We start from the raw sequence: 22,561 nt of genomic DNA on the forward strand, positions 1-22,561 counted from the left end.
GGCGGGCCGGCCGACGGCTCAGCGGCCTCGCATCGGCTCGGCAGCCGGGCCAGAACCCAGGGCCGAGGGACGCCCCGACGGCGAGTGGCTGCTCGACTCCGCGGCCCACGGGACGGGACGGGTGCGGCCTCCGTAGCCTCAGCGGGGTCCTCACGGGGTCCCCACAGCGCCCCGCGCCCCGCACCTGTGAGGGCTCCGCCACGGGCGGTCGACACCCTGAGAAGCAGGGGCCGCTTGAGGGTTTGGGGGCTACCGGCCAATCGGTCTGTGGCCGCGGGCTCTGCCAGTCCTAAGGAGGCCGCGCAGCTGGCAGGGGCAGCGGCCGGGCTCTGAGGGGCTGCCGCGGCGCCGACCCGCGAGTGGCCTGTGGGTGCCTCGTCGGAGCCGTCCGGGCGGGCGGCCGGCGGCCCCGCCGCGCTTGGCCCCGCCCCTTTCCCGCGGACCAATGGTAGGTCGGGGGCGTGGCCAACGGGCGGTGCGGCTCCCGCCTGGTCCCCGACCCCGGCTGGCTGGTCCGGTAGCTGTAGCTGCAGCCCGGGCAGAGCAGAGTCTGGGTGGGGGCGAGTGGAGGCCCGGATGGAGCAGGGGTCGTCAGGGTTGGCCCGGGTCTCCCACCGGTCCACCGTGAGGCGGCGCGGGGCTGGGTTCCGAGACGGCCCCGGCCGTCCCAGGAAACGGGGAGCCCGTGCCCTGGGGGAGGAGCCCTTGGACGGCGGGGACCTGAGTCCTGGTCCCGCAGCCCGGACCCGCAGCCTCGCCCGGCCCCGGGCGACTCCAGGGCCCCCACGTTATCCAGTTGTCTGTCTGGCGGTACCCGTCGTGCCCCGAGGGCGGGCTCGTTCCTCCGCCCGCAGCAGCCGGGTCTTCGCCGTCCTTTCGGACGTCCTGTGTCGGATACCTCCTGCCCGGAGAGCGCGCTCCGCCCAGCCTTCGGCCGCCGTGTCCTCAGTGCCCTAGCTGGTCCCCGACCCTGCAGCCTGCATCCTGCCTCCAGCGGGGTCAGTTAACTCCAGAGCCTCTGGAGACACCCGGGCGCCACTTGGAGCAGGTTCCCATTGTGGCTCCCGGTGGCTTGAGGACGGGTCTTCCCAGAAACACCCAACTGACGCGGCCCCTGTGCACACTTGCTCTGCCCTAGCGGCTCAAGGCTTAGGTGGAAGTGGCTGCTAGACTGAGCCCCGAGCCATGGACAGGTTACAAGAAGTACACCAACGTTTACCAGTTGCCAGTTCTGAAATGCGCACCCATCTCTTCAATCCTCGCCACCACTTTTATGGGGTCTTTGCTCATGCTAATTTTTTTGGGGGGTGGGGGTCGGTCGTGAGTCTTGAACTCTGGACCTGGGCGCTGTCCCTGAGCTCTTCAGATGTGAGCCACTGCGCCCAGCTTGGCAGTATATTTAAGTATTTGAGCTGTATTTCATCCCATTGTTTTTCATTCTAATCATATTGTTTATATTAGTATTTTCCAATCATATTCATTTAGTATTTTCATATCATATTCATTATTCAAGCATTTTCACATCATACTCATTATGTTACTCTCGTCATTTTCATTATGGTAATATTTTCATATCATTATCCCCTGTTCTACCTTCACATCTTTATGCTCATATACAAGGTAAGAGTGTCACGGTCTTTAGTGCCTGGCCCGAAGGCACTGTTCTTTTCAACAGGTGAGAAAATGAAGGAACACAGAGGTTGAGTGAAAGGGCAGAGACAGAGGGAAGGAAGGAGAGAAGAAAAAGACTAGGTACTGGGGCTTGAATTCAGTGCCTTGTCATCATTGTCATGTCCTCTTCCCCCTTCTCCTCCCCTTCCCCTTCTCTTCCTCCCTTCTCCTCTTTCTTCTTCCTCATTCCTCCTCCTCCTTCTTTCTGTCTGATAGCACTATGCTGCTTAAGCCACAACTCCACTTCCAGCATTTTTGATGGTTAATTCTTTGAACCCCTATTAGTCAGATCTCAGTCTCCTGAGTAATTTTTATTATAAGCATGAACAAAGGGACTTTTCTCAAATTGTCTTACAGTGGAGTGGGGCTGGGCATCTGCAGGTCAGCTAGTAAGTGGAGCCATGAGAGCTGAGGGGCAAATGGGCAATGCTGAGAGGGGCTGTCAAAACCTAGCTAGGACCTTGGACATCTAACATTTGTAGTATCTCTCCTCTGGATTCAAAATTAGCTGCACCTCATAGGGATTTGATGCCCACCAAAGTTTAAATATCTCAAATTTTATGATTTTTTGACAGTCCTGGTGCTTGAACTCAGGTCCTGGGCACTGTCCTTGGACTCTTTTTGATCAAGGCTAGTGTTCTGCCACTTGAGCCACAGTGTCACTCACTTCCGGCTTATGTGTGTATGTGGTACCGAGGAATGTAATCCATGGCTTTGTGTATGTGAGATGGTAGAGGTCCAGAGAAAGCTGGCTGGGAGGCTGGATCCATAGGGCTTTGTGACGAACAGGGTTACTAAGGGGTTGTCCATGTCCTCTTGGTCAGGGGCTCAGATACTCTTGTCCACATCCCCTTCATTGTCTTGCCTGTGCCCTGGGTGCTCTGGTTGTTTTGGGCTATGTTACAATCTCTGTTAGACTACAAGCAACCCAGTGTGATTTTTTTTTTTTTTTTGCCAGTCTTGGGCTTGAGCTCAGGGCCTGAGCATTGTCCTTGGGCTCTCTCAAGGCTAGAGCTCTACTACTTGAGCCACAGCACCACTTCTTTTTTTTTTTTCTATTTGTGTGTTACCGAGGAATCAAAACCAGGTCTTTGTGATTGCACTCTACCACTGGGCCAAACTCCCGGCCCCTGAACCCAGTGTGATTCTTATGACAACCCAGGGCTGGGACAGATCAGCCCACTTTAGGATGAGTGGAGACAGCTCTTTTTAGCAGTTTCACATTTCTGCAAACCTAACCTAAATGGTGGGTTTTAGCCTCCCCAAAACCTCAGACCTCAATTCAATTCAGCAACTACCACAGTGGTTAGTTACTCTGTGTTGGTCTGTAAGCCAGAGATGAAGCAGACAAGACTCCTGCCCTGAGTTGTTTCCACAGGAGTTGCTGTGGTGGAAGTTGGCTATTTCCAAAGGCAGAATAAAAACTGTCCCCAGAATTGCTGATAAAGTGCCTGGAAGCACAGAGGAACTGGGAAGTGCGTTGTATCCATGTGAGTGGAACCTAGACAGCAGTATGGGAGGGAACTGGAGTGGGGGCAGTTTCATGAGCTACTGTCAAAACATAATATTCCCATTGAATATGACAAATTATACAGGATTCTACAGTGAGACCACAAATAAGTCTTATGAGAGAATCACAAAGGTACAGTACCCAGGTGCCTCTTCAGATATATATCAAATAATAAACATACTGAAATTCCAAAAATATGACAACATTTGAAATTTTTTTTCTTTTTTGGCTGATTTTTTTTTTATTGTTGTTGTGCCAGTACTAGGATTTGAGTTCAAGGCTAGGGTGCTGTCCTTGAGCTTTCTCAAGGCTAGTGCTCTACCACTTGAACCACAGCACTACTTCTGGCTTTTTCTGTGTATGTGGTAGAGACAAGCACTCTACCACTAGGCCATACTCCTGGCCTGCATCTATATGCTTTACCTTATATACTGTGTATTCATGTGCACATGTGGTGGAAGGGCACAGAATCCAAGGGAAAAGGGTGAAAAATGCAGCAGACTGAACTCTGATGAAAGTGAACTATGCAACTCGTGGGTAGAGATGGGAGGGAGAGAATGCGGGAATAGATCACACTGTAGGAAAGGAAATGTATTACCTAGGGTATGTAAATATAACCCTGCTGTATATCACCTCTAAAATAACAATGACATTCAAGATAGATGTATATGCTAATCACCCTGATTTGTTCATTAGCCAGACTACACATTATCTAATCAATACATTGATCCCATCCCAAAATATGTCCAATTACTTGGCTAGTTGAAAACGAAATGAAACTTTAAAAATGTAAAACAAAACATGGTGTTCCCCTGCCACTTGGTGACCTTGGCAACTTAACCTTCCACTTTGCCACAGTCCCCATGGCCTGTAGAGCAAGCACTCAGGAAATGTTAGCTATTGTAATTGCATCATTCAAGACACCAAATTTATGTATCACTTTAATCGCAACCCTTTGTTTCTTATATGGAAACAATGATTACACAGAGGTGTTTGGTGAATGGAAATAAATTTACTATGGTGCTACTACCACCTGAGCTTTACTGAAAAAAAAAAAAAATCAGGGAACCCGAATCCCTTGGTAACGAAAACCAGTGACTAATGCCAGTCTCTGGAAAGATGGAAGTTGTGTTTCTGTTGCCAGGCCTATACGCAGAAACCAGTTAGGGCAAAAATACTGTTCTATACAAACATCTGGCAGTTTGAGGTGATCCAGTTGCCTGGAGAACAGTAAGCACTCCTTAAGAATCCATAACTGCACATTGCTTTAATCTGGACATTTGACTGGCCCCAAGCTGCTTTGACAAACACACACTGCTATGTAGTTCAGTTTCCTGATTCAGATGCTATGGGTTTGGGGTCCTTTGTCCACATTCTCTGGCCTTTATACTGTTAATTATTCTGATCATTATAAAGCCAACAAAAGGCTTTATAGAGACAGTCTAAGTGCTAGGTATGAACAGGGACTCAAGGTCCACTTTTGCTATTTATGCATTCTGTGGTATCATAGAAATCATTCTCCATGGTAAAACAGGAGCTAGATTCAATTGATTCCCAGTATTGAGTCCCATGATGGCCAGGCGTATTTTCTTTTAGTATCCTGATTATGGTGATCAGCAAAAAGATCTCAGGGCAAGACACTAGTTAGTTACTATTTAATATCAGGAACCACAAGTGAGCTGGTGTAGTGACTAGCCACCCTCCATCAGACCCAGGGCCTTTTGTGTGCTAGGTAAGGGCCCCAAAACTGAACTACATTCTTTGTTCGCTAAAATAGCGAACAAAGTTGAAGGCTGGCCTTCAACTCTTGATCCTCTGGCTTCAGCCTCCAGAGGGAAGACTACAGATGTGTACTGATCTTTATTCTTTAGACTTGCATAACTAGTGACTAAGCAATTAGGGTCTGATGTGTCATTTGTTCACCAGCCTCTACTTGTGAAAAGGTATAGCCTACATCATCCACTCCCACCGCATCATTTCCCCCAAATCAGCTTCCCAAAAGACTGTTCTTGAGGGTGAGAATCCTTGTCATCTAATCTGCTGGCTTATTTTTTTTTTTTTGCCAGTCCTGGGCTTGAGCTCAGGGCTTGAGCACTGTTCTTGGACTTTCTCAAGGTTAGAGCTCTACCACTTGAGCCTCAGCACCACTTCCAGCTTTTTTGTATGTATGTGGTACCAAGGAATCGAACCCGGGTTTTCGTGCATGCTAGGCAAGCACTTTAACCACTAGGCCAAACTCCTGGCCAAAAGTTTTTGTTTTGTTTTTTTTGCCAGTTCTGGGCTTGAGCTCAGGGCCTGAGCACTGTCCTTGGACTTTCTCAAGGCTAGAGCTCTACCACTTGAGCCTCAGCACCACTTCCGGCTTTTTTCTATGTATGTGGTACCGAGGAATTGAACCCGGGTCTTCGTGCATGCTATGCAAGCACTTTAACCACTAGGCCAAACTCCTGGCTCTGCTGGCTTATTAAAATCAGCTTTTCTCACTGCCTGCCTCTTAACTAGTTTCCATACTGTAGCAAGAACTGCTTTATATGAAGCTAACAAATTTTGCTTGTTTATGAAATCCTATCATTTAAACAGATTTTAGCATACTGTGTGACCCCATTACCTCAAATCCCAGGTATCCTTTCTAATATACGTAATACCTCCCTCTATATCTGTAGTATGTGTTTAGTCAGGAAAGTGTGATGCCCCATATATTTGTGCTAAGAGTATCTTCGCCTTAAGCAAAATTACCAATAAGTGAAAAAAAACTATTGAGCTAAATAATTTACCCACCGAGATAGTGTGATTTGAATATTATATTTAAGCACCTACAACATTTAAATAAAGTAGTGGCGGAGAAGAAAATTAAGAAGTACAAAACATTAGTTACTGCAAGCAATTTTAATACAAAAGTGTGTCTTGTTTTTAAACAGTTCATTGGTAGAGCTTCAGTTTTCTGCCTCAATTAAAACCAATTGAGATAATTACACAGCAACATGGTCGGAGCTGAAGAGGAAGAGCAGCTAACAAACAGGAGCCCCAGACAGCCCCTCGTTGTGGTCACTTGGTCAGTTGACTTTATTACACACAGAAAAAGACAGGAGCAAACGGGACAGGTGGACATGTGCTGGTGAACTCCGCTAAAGGACGAGCAAGTGTCTGTCTTAGATCGACATTTTCAGAATAGGCTCATGGAATTCATTCCTCAGTTTGTGGGAAGTTGATCGACCATTTCAATAAATAGCGAAAAAATGTAGATAAAACAAATCTGTGATTCACAATGCCACCAAAAAAGTCTCGTTTGCCAAGGATCTGGGTCCTAGGGTGCATAAAAGTTACTGGTGGCTAGGCTGGATTGTTACAAATCAGTTTAAAATCCCAATGTTCTGACATTTTTGAAGTTACATTTAACCCTGAATTCTAGCAGCTATGTGTCCTTTAAACACCTAGAACTTAGACAATATCCCAAGACAGTATTGCAATGAACTCTTTTTTTTTTTTTTGCTGTATTGTGTGCAAACACTACCTAGATGAGGTTCTGTCTCTGACTAAAATCACACATTAAAACAATGGAAATGCAATTATAAGTGCCCTCCCCTCAGTTCTTGTTAATTGAGGTGTCTGTGATTTACAAAAAAAAAAAAAAAAAAAAAAGAGTTCCTTAAACACTGCAGGATTCTTATTATTTTTAAATATAATTTATCTTGCTAAGACAGCAAGTCAAGTTTATAAAGAAGATGCATTTAGGAATAATCCTAAAAGATAAAGCAGGTTTATAACCCTGCACCACACAGAAACCCTAGAGGCTTTTCTTTTTTTTGTTTTTTAATACACATTGTATTTTGACCTTTTCACTGTTTCCCTCCAATATTTCATTTCTGGGCCCCAATCATTACTGGGTTACCAGGAGGCAAATTTTATCTACATAAATATTCACATGGAAATAGTAACTTACAAAAAGGAAAAAAAAATAAGGCAGCTTCATAACACAATTATTCTTTTACACTTTTAACAATATAACTTTTCCCGTTCGGAATAAATATACACCCTATGTATGGAGCAGGATTGGAAGTGGATAGTGGTGTGGCGTGCTTGTACAGTGTTATCGCTTGGGACCTGGAGTCCTGGGGGAGGCAGCAGTGGTCTTCTTAGACATGGTTGGGATTTTAGAAGGCTTGGTTAGCCCTCTTCTGGAATTGCCTTGGCCCCCGGCGGCACTGCTTTCAGAAGTGTCTGAACAAGCAGACTGTGTCTCTAAAAGGTCAAAGTCAGAGGCATCGCTTCCTCGCCGACTGCTGGCTCGACTTCCAGCTCGACTCCCTGCCCGGCTCCCAGGACGACTGGCTGATTTCTTAGGGTCTGAAATTCAAGAATAAAGCAGACTTTAACAGAGAGGAATGGACAGATGCACAGATGACCACAGGTTCAGGTATCAACTCTCATCCCATCCAATTTGCTAGGCCTTGGGCAAGTCTCACACAGACTGAGGCTTCTACACAGAAGTGGCCAAGCCTGTCCACCCCCCACCCCTGTGGATTTAGGGGGCTTTAAGGTGCTGCTCAATCATTTCAGCACAGATGGGTGGGGGCTGAGGCAATCTGCTGGCAGATGGACATGGAGAAGATGGGAAGCAGAGGTAAAAAAGAAGCCAAATCCCCTGGAGACTCTCTCCTGTTCTTCAGCTCACCAGCAGCCATAACAAACACAAAGGTGTTTGTGTTGCAACTTGGGTCCTGTCTATACTTTCACCTGGGATCACTTCTGATGAAGAGCAGCATGAAAGAACCTGCTCTTGATGCAGCAACAAGAGTAGCAAAGATCACCTGAAATGCCTCAGCTCTGCCTCTCTGGACAGCACACTAAATGTTGTCAACAGTGGCTCCTTGTGGAGCAGTGAAGCACTGTTCACAGGCTGCCATTTCCTGTTTCTTGATCTGACTTCTGCCCTCACCTCTCAGCCCAATGCATACTTTGTGAGAAGGAACTTACCTGCCCGATTTGCTTTGGCACCTGTAGAAGCTGGGGAAGAACTGTTACTTGTATCCCCGGCAAGGGATGTTCGGCTAGAATGAAAAGTTGGTGTTGGTCGTTTCAACTTGCTGCCTGTTGTTGGAATGACCTTCAAACAATAAAAGATCATATTTACTCCCTGAATCCTTGACAGGCATTAGCCTTAAAAGTCAACTTAAAAATCTTCATATCTAATCATTTGAAAAGCAAATTAAAAGTCCAGGAAAACAAAGACTTTGAAAGTGTCTTAGGTCATTGCCTTTCATGACTCAAATGTTTTTAAATTCCAATTAAAAGTTTCAAAATGTCTCTAATAACTTTTATGTTGCTGACAAATTTTGTTAGAAATGGAATTATTTTTTTTGCCTGTTCTGGGGCTTGAACTCAGGGCCTAGGCACTGTCCTTGGGCTTTCTTTTTTTTTGCCAGTCCTGGGCTGGAGCTCAGGGCTTGAGCACTGTCCTTGGACTTTCTCAAGGCTAGAGCTCTACCTCTTGAGCCTCAGCACCACTTCTGGCTTTTTTGCTATGTATGTGGGGTACCGAAGAATCGAACCCGGGTCTTCATGCATGCTAGGCAAGCACTTTAACCACTAGGCCAAACTCCCGGCCCTCCTCCTTGGGCTTTCTTAAGGCTATCGCTCCACCACTTGAGCCACAGCACCACTTCTGGCTTTTTCTGTGTATGTGGTACTGAGGAATCGAACCCAGGACTTTGTGCATGGTAGGCAAGTACTCTACCACCACTAGGCAATGCTCCTGGCCCTCAATTTCTTTTTTTGGGGGGGGGGGGGTCATGGAGTTTAAACTCTAAGTCTGGGTACTGTCCCTGAGCTCTTCACCCCAAGGCTACCGCTCTATCTCTGGGCCTGGGCATTGTCTCTGAGCTCTTCAGCTGAAGGCTAGTGCTCTAACCCTGGAGCCACAGCGCCACTTCCTGTTTTCTAGTGGTTAATTAACTGGCGATAAGAGTCTCACAGACTTTAGTGCTTGGGCTGGCTTTGAACCTTGATCCTTGGATCTCAGCCTCCTGAGTAGCTAGGATTATAGGTGTGAACCACTGCACCCAGCTATGTGGCCTTAAAAATCGTTAGATATTAATATTGGTATAGTTGTAACGAACCAAAATATGGTAAATGAGAAAAAGAAATCCAAATAATCTTAAAAGTCCACTTTTGGGGCTACCAATACAGAGACTGCAGTACTTTAGTCAACATCTCTTATTGTATCACCTTGCTACTAAGCTAACTTCCTGGGGCGGGGGAAGGGGGTTTTATAAATCAAGGGAAGCACAGGAAGTGAGATTTGATGACAGGAGCAAAGTTGTTCAGGAGCTGTTGGAAGACCTGGCTTTGCCTTTAGGCTCTGTGACAGATCTAAATGCTTTTTCCTCAGGAAGTAAAGGATGAACCCTGACACTCCCACTTAATTTCTACCATGCTTCCTCTTGTCCAGTCCTTCCAGCCACATGGGTCTCCTTCCTGGATATTTGTCCAATGACTCAAATAGCCAGGAAGAAGACCTTCCTTTGCCACCTGGCGGAGGAAGAATATTTTAAGGTTTTTTTTGTTTGTTTGTTTTTTGCCAGTCCTGGGGCTTGAACTTGGGGCCTGAGCACGGTCTTTGGACACTTTTTTTTTTTTTTTTGCCAGTCCTGGGCTTGGGCTCAGGGCTTGAGCACTGTCCTTGGACTTTCTCAAGGCCAGCACTCTACCACTTGAGCATCAGCACCACTTCCAGCTTTTTGCTATGTATGTGGGGTACCGAGGAACCGAACCCAGGTCTTCATGCATGCTAGGCAAGCACTCTACCACTAGGCCAAACTCCCGGCCCCATGTCTTTGGACACTTTTGCTCAAGGCTATCGCTCTGCCACTTGAGCCACAACACCACTTCCAGGTTTTTCTGTGTATGTGGTACTGAGGAATTAAATTCAGGCCTTACTGCATGCTAGCTGAGTACTCTCCTGGCCCTTAAGGTTTGTTTTAAATATCACCTATGACATAGTTACTATTGTAATTGTTTTGAAATGACTATGGAGATTGTTTTCCAGGACCTTTAAGATGTTTATGCACACAGGAGAGTAAAGCAACCCATCTCATTTTTTGCTTCATTTCTTTATAAGGGAAAAGCAAAAGCGACAGGAAGTGATTTAACTCAAGCAGGAACTCTCATGGCCATCTAGGAGGAATCCCGGTTCCATCCCGGTTCCAGAAGCTATCTTTCCTGAGCACTGCCACTGAGAACCCACAGCTGCTGGAAACCCACAGCCCTGCGGCCTCTGGGCCAGAGGACACCAATGATTACAGAAGGTCAAAGTCAGATGTAATAATTTTAGACCTTTGGAAATTTTCATCAAATTGGAGGCATAAGAAAATAAGAAAGGATTAACAGGTTGAGTCCTGGGGTTTTAGTGGCAGTGGGTCCCCACATCATGTTCTAATAAGCCGGATTTCTGGACTGGAGGTTTGGCTGGGAGCCGCATGAGTCCTAAAGCAGCAGCTTACTCATAGCCATTGGCTTCTGTGCCTCTCCAGCTTGTATGGCTGAAGCTTTTCAGGCAGTACTGTGCTTTGAGGCACAAGAACCCAACCATTTCCCTGTAAGAGCTAGGATGCAACTGCATGTTACTAGACAAGCCATGCTAGCTCTCTCTCTTTTTTTTTAAGACAAGATCTCGCTCTTTGGCTGCAGTCTGGCCCAAGGAGTTCAGAAGGTAAAATCTGAGTCCTTGAAAGCAGTGCTCACGGACACTGTGTTGGCTGCAATCAGTAGTGCTCATGCCTTGGACCAATTCAGCAATATGAAGCATCCTGAGGAGGTGTTTCAAGGTGGGTTGTTCCAACCATCTTCTACTTATAAGCAGAGAGCACACTGGAAAACATGCGCTGTAGTTGGATTTCAAGTGTTAATAACTCGTGGGTGTACTAACAGTTGGAGGCCCTAAGGGGCCTGAGTATAAACAGTATCCACAAACAACCAGGAATGACCACTATGAACCACCCTGAACATTATAGTTTTAGGTATCTCTTAGTTCATGTCAATTTTGGTGCATCCGAGTTAGAAACCCCTGAAAACATTTGACCAGTTGAATCAGCTGTGTCAGCAAGCATGGAAGAGACAGAAGAGAGATGGGCTCATGTCAGGAAGAAGAGCTGGGCAGGTTCTTGGCATGAGCAAGTAAATGCCTCCTGGTGACCTTGGCAAAGCTATACTCTACCTCAGGGCTGAGCAGCTGGAGGTCAGGACAAGGGCTGTCCCTGACAGGGGTGCCAGCTTTACTGTTTACCAACCATGGTTTGTCATAACAGCGAGATAACTGAAACAGAGTCTGTGAAACGGAAATCCAAAGGGAAGGATGGGAACAATTGAAATGGAAAATTGGAAACAGAAATAAAACAAAACAAACAAAAAACAGAAGACACTCAATTTTAAAGGAACAGGAAACAAAATAAAATGCACATCAGTTCAATGGGATGAGAAGGGCCAGGCAGAAAGGCACCAGTATTCTCTGTACAGATAGTTGCCTGGATTCGCATAACCTGTAACTCTGGATTTTCAAACTCAAAACTAGAAATAATAAGAAGGAAATCTTTCTAACGTAAGTGGCCTGAGTCCTTGACCATTGTCTTTAAGGCTCCGGTATTACCAGGGCTTGGCCATAGTTGGTATAGGTGGAATTGGTCTGGGTTCCTCTTCTCTCTGGAATCTTCCAGAGGATTCTTGAACAATAAGCATCTGCCAAGATGGAATGGGAAACGAGGTCAGCATGTACCTTAGTCCCACTGGCTGGGGTGGCTGGAGAAGATGGCATGGATGTACAGCTGTGGTTACTCTGACTAGCACTTGAGCTGGAGCGGGTAGGAGAAGCTGCCCGAGAAGATGGTTTGGATCTTCGGCCCCGTGATCGGAAAGGGGTCATTCCTTGAGATGCCCCTTCTGGCAGGATGAATTTCTCTCTAAGTTCGATGTTAGTTCTACCTCGTGCTACAATGGGAATAAACACAGTGTCAGTTAATTAAAAACACATCATTACAGCTGCTTGACCCCATGGTATTAGGTCATGTGTAGGTTTAGTATCATTTGTGGGTTCTTTTTAAGTACATAAATCCATGACCTACCAGCCTTGTCATGGTTCTGCGCCCCCCCCCCACGATCCTATATGTACAGAGTACGATCTTATTCTGCAGCCACGTTTTGGTTTTGATACTGTCTCCTGGGGTCAGCACACTGTAATTGCTCAAGATGAAACAGATGTAATAGTTCACAGCATCTGATATTAATCAAAACCCTCTTTCCTCTCTCATTGGACATGTATACTTTCTGTTCAATTTTTGCAGGATATGTGATAATGACATAGTGGGAAAAACACAATGGTGAAATCAGACTGTTTAGATTCTTCTATTGAGTTCAGTCAATAATAATCCTAAAGGCAGGGACTGAGGAAATCAGAACAGCAAAAAATGAGGACAGAATTATTACCAAGTAAACATGTGGGGAGAGAGAGAAAGATCAAGACCATGCAAAATATTTGCCAGTGTTAAGTTAGGTCAAAAATGGAAAGCACTTAAGAAGCTGAAGGGAAAACTAAAAGAGGAAGAATATGGAGGTGGAAGGATCTAGAACCAGTACCGAAGGCCAGATAGGTGTCTCATGGCTTTCTGGAGCTGAAAGATCAGAACTTAAAATGTGGATTCAGTCAGAAGATAAAGTACAGCTAATATAACTTTTAAATGTAAAAGACAGTACTCATTTAAGAAAAGTGTTTCCTCTAATTTAAAAAACCAAAACAAAATAAAACAAAAAACTGAAAGCTACGAGCTGGTGGCTCACATCTATAAGCCTAGCTACTCAGAAGGTTGAGATCTGAGGATCGTGGTTTGAGACCTGCCCTGGTAAGAAAGAACCATAAGATTTCTTTTTTTTTTTTTTTTTTTGCCAGTCCTGGGCTTGAGCTCAGGGCCTGAGCACTGTCCTTGGACTTTCTCAAGGTTAGAATTCTATCACTTGGGCCTCAGGCACCACTTCTGGCTTTTTTTCTATGTATGTGGTACGGAGGAATCGAACCTGGATCTTCATGCATGCTAGGCAAGCACTCTACCATTAGGCCAAACTCCCGGCCAGAACCATAAGATTTCTATCTCCAAGGCTGGAAGTAGAGTTGTGGCCGAAGTAGCAGAATGCTAGCTTGAGTGAAAAAAGAAAAAGGGAGAGCTCAAGGCCCTGTGATCAGGCACTAAAAAAGTCTTAAGAAAGTTATTAGCAACTATGGGGCCGGGAGTTTGGCCTAGTGGTTAAAGTGCTTGCCTAGCATGCATGAAGACCCGGGTTCAATTCCTCGGTACCACATATAGAAAAAAGCCGGAAGTGGTGCTGAGGCTCAAGTGGTAGAGCTCTAGCCTTGAGAAAGTCCAAGGACAGTGCTCAGGCTCTGAGCTCAAGCAAGGACTGGCAAAAAAAAAAAAAAAAAGAAAAAAGAAAGTTATTAGCAACTAGATAGACATAAAGGTGGTATTATTATTATTATTATTACTGTATTGCTAGTCCTGGGGCTTGAACTCAGGGCCTGAGGGCTTTTTCAAGGTTAGTGCTTGACCACTTGAGCCACAGCACCACTTCCAGCTTTTCATAAAGGTATTTTTAATTTTTGCATCACTTCAGATATTTTGCTATAATAAAGGTATTATTATATTAAAGTCAAAAGGTAAATATTCCTAATAGATGGGTCTGGCAAAGGAATTCAGGACCTCTATTGCTGGGCCATAGAGCTACACTCCAGCTAAGACATTTCATTGACAGAAAGATCTATTCTCTACTTGGGCAAGGTGGCTCACGCCTGTAATCCTAATTACTCAGGAGGCTGAGTTCTGAGGATCAAAGTTCAAAGCCAGCCCAGGCACTAAAAAGTTGGTGAGACTTCAATTAACCACCAGAAAGCTGGAAGTGATGATGTGGCTCAAGGGGTAGAGCAGTAGCCTTGAGCTGAAGAGGTTAGGGACAGTACCCAGTCTCAGAGGTAGTATGGTAGCCTTGAGCTACCATAAAAGAAAAGAAAAAAGATCTATCCTTGAATATACAAGTGTCAGATTCTAAAGGCAGCTGCCTCAAATTCAACTCTTTTTTTTTTTTTTTTGCCAGTCCTGGTCTTGAGCTCAGGGCCTGAGCACTGTCCTTGGACTTTCTCAAGGCTAGAGCTCTACCACTTGAGCCTCAGCACCACTTCTGGCTTTTTTCTATGTATGTGGTACAGAGGAATGGAACCAGGGTCTTCGTGCATGCTAGGCAAGCACTCTACTACTAGGCCAAACTTCTGGAGCCTCAAATTCAACTCTTTAACTACCAAGAAGGCCATCATTTCCTAAGGGCCATTTGACAATGGTTAGAATAGCTTACTAGTAAATATTCTGATCTAAACTATATTTAATGAAAACAATAGTGGGTTTTTTTTTTTTTTTGTTGGTTGTGGGGCTTAAACTCAGGACTTGGGTGCTGTTTCTGAGATCTTCAGCTCAAGGCTTTTGAGCCACAGCACCACTTCTGATTTTCTGGCGGTTAACTGGAGATAAAGAGTCTCACAGATTTTAGTGCCCAGTTTGGGCACCAGGCTAATGGTGTGAATGTTAACTGTATTCTTATATACAGGTAAGATGGACCATTTTGTGTATGTTACAAGTAAATCAGTTTTAAAGTAAATTGCATTTAAATAATCTTCACAAGTGGCTGGGCACCAGTGGCTCATGCCTGTAATCCTAGCTACTCAGGAGGCTGAGATCTGAGGACCAAGGTTCAAAGCCAGTCCGGGCATGAAAGTCCGTGAGACTCTTATCTCCAATTAAGCACCAGAAAAACAGAAGTGGTGCTGTGGCTTATGTGGTTGAACAGAGCTTAGGGACAGCGCCCAGGCCCAGAATTCAAGCCTCACGGTTACCACCACCAAAAGTCTTCACAAGTCAAAGTTCCTTTTGGAACAGAAGTGCTTATTTTTCTGGAAGGAACTTTTTTATCTCCACCCCAAACCTGATTTTCTTTGCCAACGGATGAATTTAGAAGCTAAATCTGCTTGCGGCAAAGACAACTATTGTATAATTAGCAACCTACCTAGTGTATTGTTACTTGTACATTTAGCCAAACCAATGCACAGTTTCGGTCTTTCCTCTTTCTTAACAGCTAATAAGGATGAGAAGCTTTTTTTTTTCTCTTCCTGCTAAGGGCTATTTGGATATCTGTAACATTTTTCATGAGTCATATAAAACTATTAGTACAGGCAGCTGACAGCCAACATAAATGTCTGTTCCATCAGATGCTAAATGATTTTGCAGGCCCTTTTATGGTCCAATGGCCTGACATTCCCCACCACTGAAAAGGAGATAAAATAATTAGTGCTAAGAATCTTGTCATGGCTGGGCACTTGTGGTTCACACCTATAATCCTAGCTACTGAGGAGGATGAGACCTAAGGATTGTGGTTTGAAGCCAGCCTAGGCACTGAAGTATGTAGGACTCCTATGTGTGAGACTCTTATCTCCAATTAAGCACCAGAAAATCTGAAGTTGAGCTCAAAGTTGAGCTAGTCTTGAGCAAAAAGAGCTTAGGGATAGCATCTAAACACTAAGTTCAAGCCCCATGACTGACGAAAACAAAAAACCAAAAACTTGTCACAAACCTATGTTCTACAGAAGCCCAAGGAGACACAACATAAACAATGTTCCTAAAAGCCACATTACTACAGAACCCTAGATGTCATGCTTGCTTGGCTAGAACTTGAGCACTTGAGTCATAATAACTCCATTCTAGTCTTTCCTAGTTATTTTGGAAATGGAGTCTTATGGACTTTTCTGCCAGGGATGGCCTTGTACCATGATCCTCCAGGTATCAGCCTCCTAAGTATCTAAGATTATAGATGAGAGCTACTTGTGCCCAGTGCAGGCCCTGTCTGTTTTTCAACAGGGTCTCACTATGTAGCCCAGGCTTCCCTTGAAGTTATGATCCTCTAGCCTCTGTCTCCAGAGTAGCTGGGATTACAGGTATGCATTAATATGTCTGGCAAGTTAACTTCTCTTTTTGATGTTCCTATCCTTCCAACTTATTGCCATCCATACTAGCCCTTAGTTGACCTCTTCCTAGCACTACTTAGCTGATCAGAAATAACTCATCCTGCCCATTTCTAGAAGAGTTATGACACCGAAAACTACTGGGGAATTCTTTTTTTTTTTTTTCCTTGGCAGTCCTGGGGCTTGAACTCAGCACTGTCCTTGGGCTTTCTTAAGACTAGTGCTCTACACTTGAGCCACAGTACCACTTCCAGCTTTTTCTGTGTATGTGGCACCAGGGAACTGAACCAGGGCTTCACGCATGCTAACAAGCACTCTATCACTAGGCCATGCTACTGGCCCTGGGGAATTCTCTAAAGTCAAGGAATCAAAGTGATTCCTGTGTTCCTATGAGGTACTCATAAGGAGACAGAGAAGAGTCTTACCTTGTTTGCTCTGAAGGATGATGAAAAAGGCTATCATGGTCCACAGAAAATAGCTACTAGGTGGCCCTCCCAAATTTCCTTGAGGTTCCATTTTTTAGATAGTAATATAAGGATAAAGCAAGCTGTATTCTACTTGGTCAGCAACATAATATACTTAAAACACAGCAGGAAGAGAATAAACAGGCAACCAAGGGTTCCAAAATGCCACATGCAGTATCTTTTTTGTTTAGACCAATCATACATAAGGGAAAAAAACAAAACAAAACACATGGCCTTATAATAGATTTGAAACAGATGAATCCTGGGCTGGGAGTTTGGCCTAGTGGTAGAGTACTTGTCTAGCATGCATGAAGTCCTGGGTTCAATTCCTCGGTATCACATACAAAGAAAAGGTCAGAAGTGGTGCTGTGGCTCAAGTGGTAGAGCTCTAGCCTTGAAAAAGTCCAAGGACAGTGCTCAGGCCCTGAGTTCAAGCTCCAGGACTGGCAAAAAAAAGAAAAGAAAAAGAATCCTATTTAAATCAAGTCATGAGTAAAACGATACAAATTAAAACAATGACAAATGACTTATTTTTTATCTTTGGTTTACTGGAGCAAAAATGAATTAAAGAACAACAATTTATGGGTTTGTCTGAATTCAGGTAAGAACTGTATGCTTTAACTCTTTTCTCTCTAAATGTTTCAGAATATGACTAGAAACCATTTCCAAAGAAGTTGTTGTTTTTTTTTGCCAGTCCTGGCTTGAGCTCAAGGATTGAGCACTGTCCTTGGACTTTCTCAAGGCTAGAGCTCTACCATTTGAGCCTCAACACCACTTCCAGCTTTTTTTTTTCTATATATGTAGTACCGAGGAATCGAACCAGGGTCTTTGTGCATGCTAGGCAAGCACTCTACCACTAGGCCAAACTCCCGGCCTACCCAAAGAATACCTCATAGGACAGTGAGGCACGGGTGTGAGACACAAATTTTTTAAGTGCTTATAACTGTGTATGACACCTATGGTATAGAAGTATCTGCTAATAGGAACTCAAAACAATTCTGTGTGTGCTGTCTCAGTAGGAATATTTCATACACTGTCAACAAAGCAGTTGGAAAAGCAGTGGTTTGGCTATCTCAAGCATTCACCAAGGCAGCAGGTTATCACAAAGCCAAGTTGTTTCCATTCAAAAAGCAAAGCCATTCTCAAAGGGTCGGGGGTGGAGGGAAGGGAGAGGGACACAGCGTAAGGGCCAACCTATGGGAGACTGGCTGGAAACTGAAGAGCTGGAATCAGAGCGCTTTATTTTACTCCCAGGATGGTGAACTAGAATAAAACATATGTAAACACAAAGAAACAGAAAGAGCAGGAAACACAGAACCAGTCAAGAAGGACAAACTAGCAGAGAGTAGGGGCGCCTACAGTATACCCACATGCAGCTCTGCTAACAGGAGAAAGGAGAGGACATTGCTGAGCAGGATTGAGTGATGGGGATTTGGCTGTTTGTGCACTGCTGCAGCCCTAGATTCTGGCTACTGGGATTTAAATTGATTTTTAATCTGGTGGGCACCTTTTCATGCCTAGCCAAAAGGTGTCTCTCCATCTCGTTTAGGAAACCATGTGTCTTAGCAATGTCTGGGCTGCTGGTAGATGTCCTTAACTTCCTCCTGGTCAAGGGTGCTCACCAGCCTCTCTTGCATGGGAAGGGCCCAATACACTCCCTGATTTTCAGCCATAGGAATTACAGGCCAAAGCATCTGAGATGCTAGGAGAGAAGAATCTAATGGATTATGTCAGGCTCCTTGCTAGACTGGTGTTAATGCTCCAAACTGCAACATTTTGATGATACTAATACACTCTCAGTTCTCATTTCTGTGTTTTCCTCCTGAAGCCCTGTAAGCCCTGTGCTAGTTGAGAAGACACCTGTACACCTTAACAACAAAACAATATACAGAACACTTTCTTACCTCGGCAGGGATCATTTTTCACTAAAAATTCATCCAAGGCCATCCATCCTCCACCAACTCGAACCATCACAGTGCTGCGCAGAATACGGACCAGCCGCAACTGCTGAGAATCCCCAAACTGTAGAATAAAGGGGAAAAACTTAGTTTGTGAATATGCCTTAAGGCATATCTATGTTTTTTTTCCCCCCAAAGCAGACTGTATTCAGACAGGAATGACAATATAACTGTTGAAATCTTTTGATTTTTTATTTTAATTATTTTTCTCAATTATTTGAGGTATAGCTCCACTTTTGGCTTTTTGCTTTTAATTGGAGATGAGAATCTCATGGATTTTCCTGCTTGGACTGGCTTCACACTGCAATCCTCAGTTCTCAGCCTCCCGAGTAGCTAGGATTACAGGTGTTAGCCAGTAGCCTGGCCAATGTGATAGTTCTGAGAAAAATCTTAAAACTTTCTTTGTGTTTCTGCATGTGTGTGGTGTTGTTTTGTTTTGACATTTTTTCACCAGGGGGTTGGCAAATATAAAAGCAGAAACACCAAGCTACAGATCTGCTTTGTTGAGGGCTATGAATGCCACTCAGTGATAGACCACTTGCTTCCTAATATGCAAGGCCCTGGAATAGATCCTCAACAGAAGAAAGAAGAAAGAAAGAAAAAAGGAGAAAGAAGAGGATGCTTGGTTCAGACCAAAGTATATTTAAAGTACTTTCCACTAGGGAAAAGTCAGCTCTGGATAGTCATACTTCTGCTGTGTGCCAAAAGGAGGGAAAGAAGATAAATGTTTACTCAGTTTATTTTTTTTAAAGATTTTGCCCAAATTGTAGCACCCCATGCTGTAATGCGACTTTGTTTACTTAAAAAAAACTTCTGAATACAGTGTGCTCAAAAATTAAATGGAGAAAAGTAAATACTGAATCAAGCGTGAAGAAAACCTTTGCAAAGCACCATTACAAGGTTAGGAGAAAATCTGATAGCTTCTGCATCCAGTTTTTAGAGTAAATCCTAAGTATTTCTACTTGTGATAGCATCAGCAGAAAAGGTTTCTTCAGTGGAACAAATGATTAGGTAACAAGAGTTTAATAATCTTCCATCATGATGATAATCATTCTTATTCTTAGTATCTTACAACAAGCATGATTTTCTTTTTTTTTTTCCGGAGATAGAGTTGATAAGGCCCAGACTAGCCTTGAATTCTAGATCCTTCTGCCTCAGCTTCCCAAGTACTGGGTTTACAGGTATGTGCTACTATGTTGGGCTCACACATGCATCCTCTGTTTTTCCTTTTTTCTTGCTTAATATTACTACTTCCCAGATCGACCTTAACACTAGTGTTTCCCACTATATAAATCACCCTCTTCACAAAATGAAGTAAAACAGAACAAAAGACAAGTATATTAAGATTCCAACATCCAACATATGTTAAAGAAATTCAATTTTAGCCCAGTACTGGTGGCTCATGCCCATAATCTTAACTACTCAGGAGGCTGAGATCTGAGGATTACAGTTCAAAGCCAGCAAGGCAGGAAAGTCTGTGAGACTCTTATCACCAATTAACTACCAGAAAATGGGAAGTGGAACTGGGTATGGCTCAAAGTATTAGAGTGCTAACCTTGGGCCAAAGAGCTGAGACACAAAGCTGAGACCCTGAGTTCAAGCCCTACAACCAATGCAGAGGGGAGGGAAGGAAGAAAGAAAATAAAATAAATGCATTTTTAAGGCTATTTAATTTAAAGAGGATGGTCCTAGAGAAGCAGTGAAGGGATTACTTAATCATCTAGTTAGGATTTTCAAAGTTATAGAGTTGTAACTTTGAAACAGCAGAAAAATTGAAAATATAAGAAAGGATGTCTGAAAAGGCACATAGTCATCCTTCCTCAATAATAATTTGGTGTTAATTCTCCATATTCTTTTGCTGGTGACTCAAATGCATCATTTGTATGGGCAGGGAGACTAAAAAACACTGTCCTCTCTCTCTAGACACATATTTTGAAAACAAATAGTCTTTACAAGATTCATTTGACAGGATTTTTTTTGGGGAGGGGGGGGGATTGTGGAACTTGAACTCTGGGCCTGAGTGCTGTCCCTGAGCTCTTCAGCTCAAGGCTATCACTCTACTATGTGAGCTACAGCATCACTTCTGGTTTTCCAGTGGTTAATTGGAGATGAGAGAGTCTTACGGATTTTAGTAACTGGATGGCTTTGAACCGTGATCCTCAGATCTCAGCCTCCTGAGTAGCTAGGATCACAGGTGCGAGCCACCAGTGCCTGGCTAGGAATTTTTAAATTTTGGAAGCCCTGGGGATCAAATCAAGGGTCTAGGAGTGGGAAACCCCTTTTTTTTCTACCAATTAGATATTTATAATATCATTCTTGGGTCATGCAAAATTATCAGTACAGGCAGTAAGATGAGCTGCAGGCAGACAATAAGAAGAATATGTCACATCATATACCAAATGATTTCAAGGGTCTTATCTGGCTCAACATTCTTCACTCCTATAGAGAAAGGTGGGCAAGTGCTATACCACATCCTTAGCCCAATTGTATCATTTAAAAAATTTTATACAAGTCACTGCAGTGAAAGCATGGAACAAGAGAAGCAGCATTACCCACAGCATTGCTTCTCCAACCAAAGAAGCTGTTGCCATGGAAGGGGCAGGTTTTACAGGTTACTGAGATTCCATCAGAATTAAGTGCAGTGACACCCAAGTTGAATCACTGCCTAGGGTTTTTTTTTCTGGACAATTGAGGAGAGGGAAGGGTATGCACTTATGTGTCCTCTTGAGTGAACAGAACCCTAGAGCCCTTTATTCTTGGAATATTGTGTCCTGTGGTATATTACTCTATCTCATAGTTGTTTTGCTTTAATTTCTCAGTGAAGATCTGGCTAAAAGATTTGCTAAGCTCTGGAAAATAGAGCCTTGATCCAAGGTCAGAAGAGCTGCAACTGGAGAAACTGAGTCCAGAGTGATAAGTGTGGAAGAGTTACAATGTGCCTCAAAAATGAGATATATAGAACAGGGCATAAGAAAAGCAGAGAATTGAGAACCAAACTGCTGAGGGCCAGAAACTATTGTTTCCTTCTCTTATACAAACTTGGGTTCTTACACTGGCTGCAATTATCAGCTGTATGACAGTGACATGTGGTGGTCGAGCTGTGTACTAAAGTGAACTTCATAGTTGTTTGCAATATTAGGACACCTTACTGGGTTGTGTAGTGGACAATGGCACAGTGGAAGAGGGGCCCAAGCACCTGCATAGCCAGAAGGAGGCAGATATGCTTGGGTACTCCATTGCAATGTTTGATCACTTAATTAGCAGTGTTGGGGATCAAACTCAGAACTTAATACATGCTAGGCAAGTGTTCTACCACCAAGCTATAATACTAGCATTGATAATATGTATGTATGTATGTATGTATATATATATATATATATATATATATTTTTTTTTTTTTTTGCTCAAGGCTGGTACCCTACCATTTCACTCATATCTCTACTTCTAGCTTTTTGCTAGTTTGGAGTTAAGAGTCTTATGGAATTTCAGCCTGGCCTGGCTTTGACCCATGACCATCAGATCTCAACTTGCTCATTCACTAGGATTACAGACACAAGTCACTAGCTCCCAGCAATAATAATAATATTAATAATATATTACGCTCAGGGCCTGAGCCTAGTCCCTGAGCTTCTCTTACCATTTGAGTTATAGCACCCCTTCCAGCCTTTTCTGTGTATGTACTGCTGAGGAATCAAATCCAGGACTTTGTGCATGCTAGGCAAGCATGCTACCACTAAGCCACCTTCCCAACCCCAATCATTCTATTTTTGAGATAGGGTCTCAATAAATTGCCCAAACTGGTTTCAACTTTCAATTCAGTGTTAGCCTCCCAAGTAGCTATGATTACAGTCTCATGCCACCTTGCCTGGCTTGCAATGATCTATTTTAAAGCCAATCTGACTCCTTTCATTTTTAG

General features: G+C 44.0%; 1 protein-coding gene across 17 annotated transcripts in view; it reads right to left on the bottom strand.

Moving 5' to 3' along the window:
• Nucleotides 1–6,048: 6,048 nt before the first annotated feature.
• Nucleotides 6,049–22,561, bottom strand: part of Macf1 (microtubule actin crosslinking factor 1) — a 372,611-nt gene continuing 356,098 nt past the window's right edge. For 11 of the 17 annotated variants that reach the window (XM_090335123.1, XM_090335122.1, XM_090335127.1 and 8 more), the window contains 5 exons: nt 18,592–18,709; nt 11,949–12,160; nt 11,394–11,504; nt 8,156–8,285; nt 6,049–7,525 (listed from right to left, as the gene is read on the bottom strand). In XM_090335123.1, the coding sequence (XP_090191249.1) occupies nt 7,269–7,525; nt 8,156–8,285; nt 11,394–11,504; nt 11,949–12,160; nt 18,592–18,709 (828 nt within the window). In that variant the 3' untranslated portion in view covers nt 6,049–7,268. Of the gene's footprint in view, nt 7,526–8,155; nt 8,286–11,393; nt 11,505–11,948; nt 12,161–17,881; nt 17,951–18,591; nt 18,710–22,561 lie in introns of all 17 variants that reach the window. The other 6 variants (XM_090335130.1, XM_090335132.1, XM_090335131.1 and 3 more) reach the window with 2 other exon arrangements.

This window comes from Megascapheus bottae, chromosome 6, assembly GCF_031878675.1.
Source record: "Megascapheus bottae isolate mThoBot1 chromosome 6, mThoBot2.hap1, whole genome shotgun sequence".
NCBI classification, from domain to species: Eukaryota; Metazoa; Chordata; class Mammalia; order Rodentia; family Geomyidae; genus Megascapheus; species Megascapheus bottae.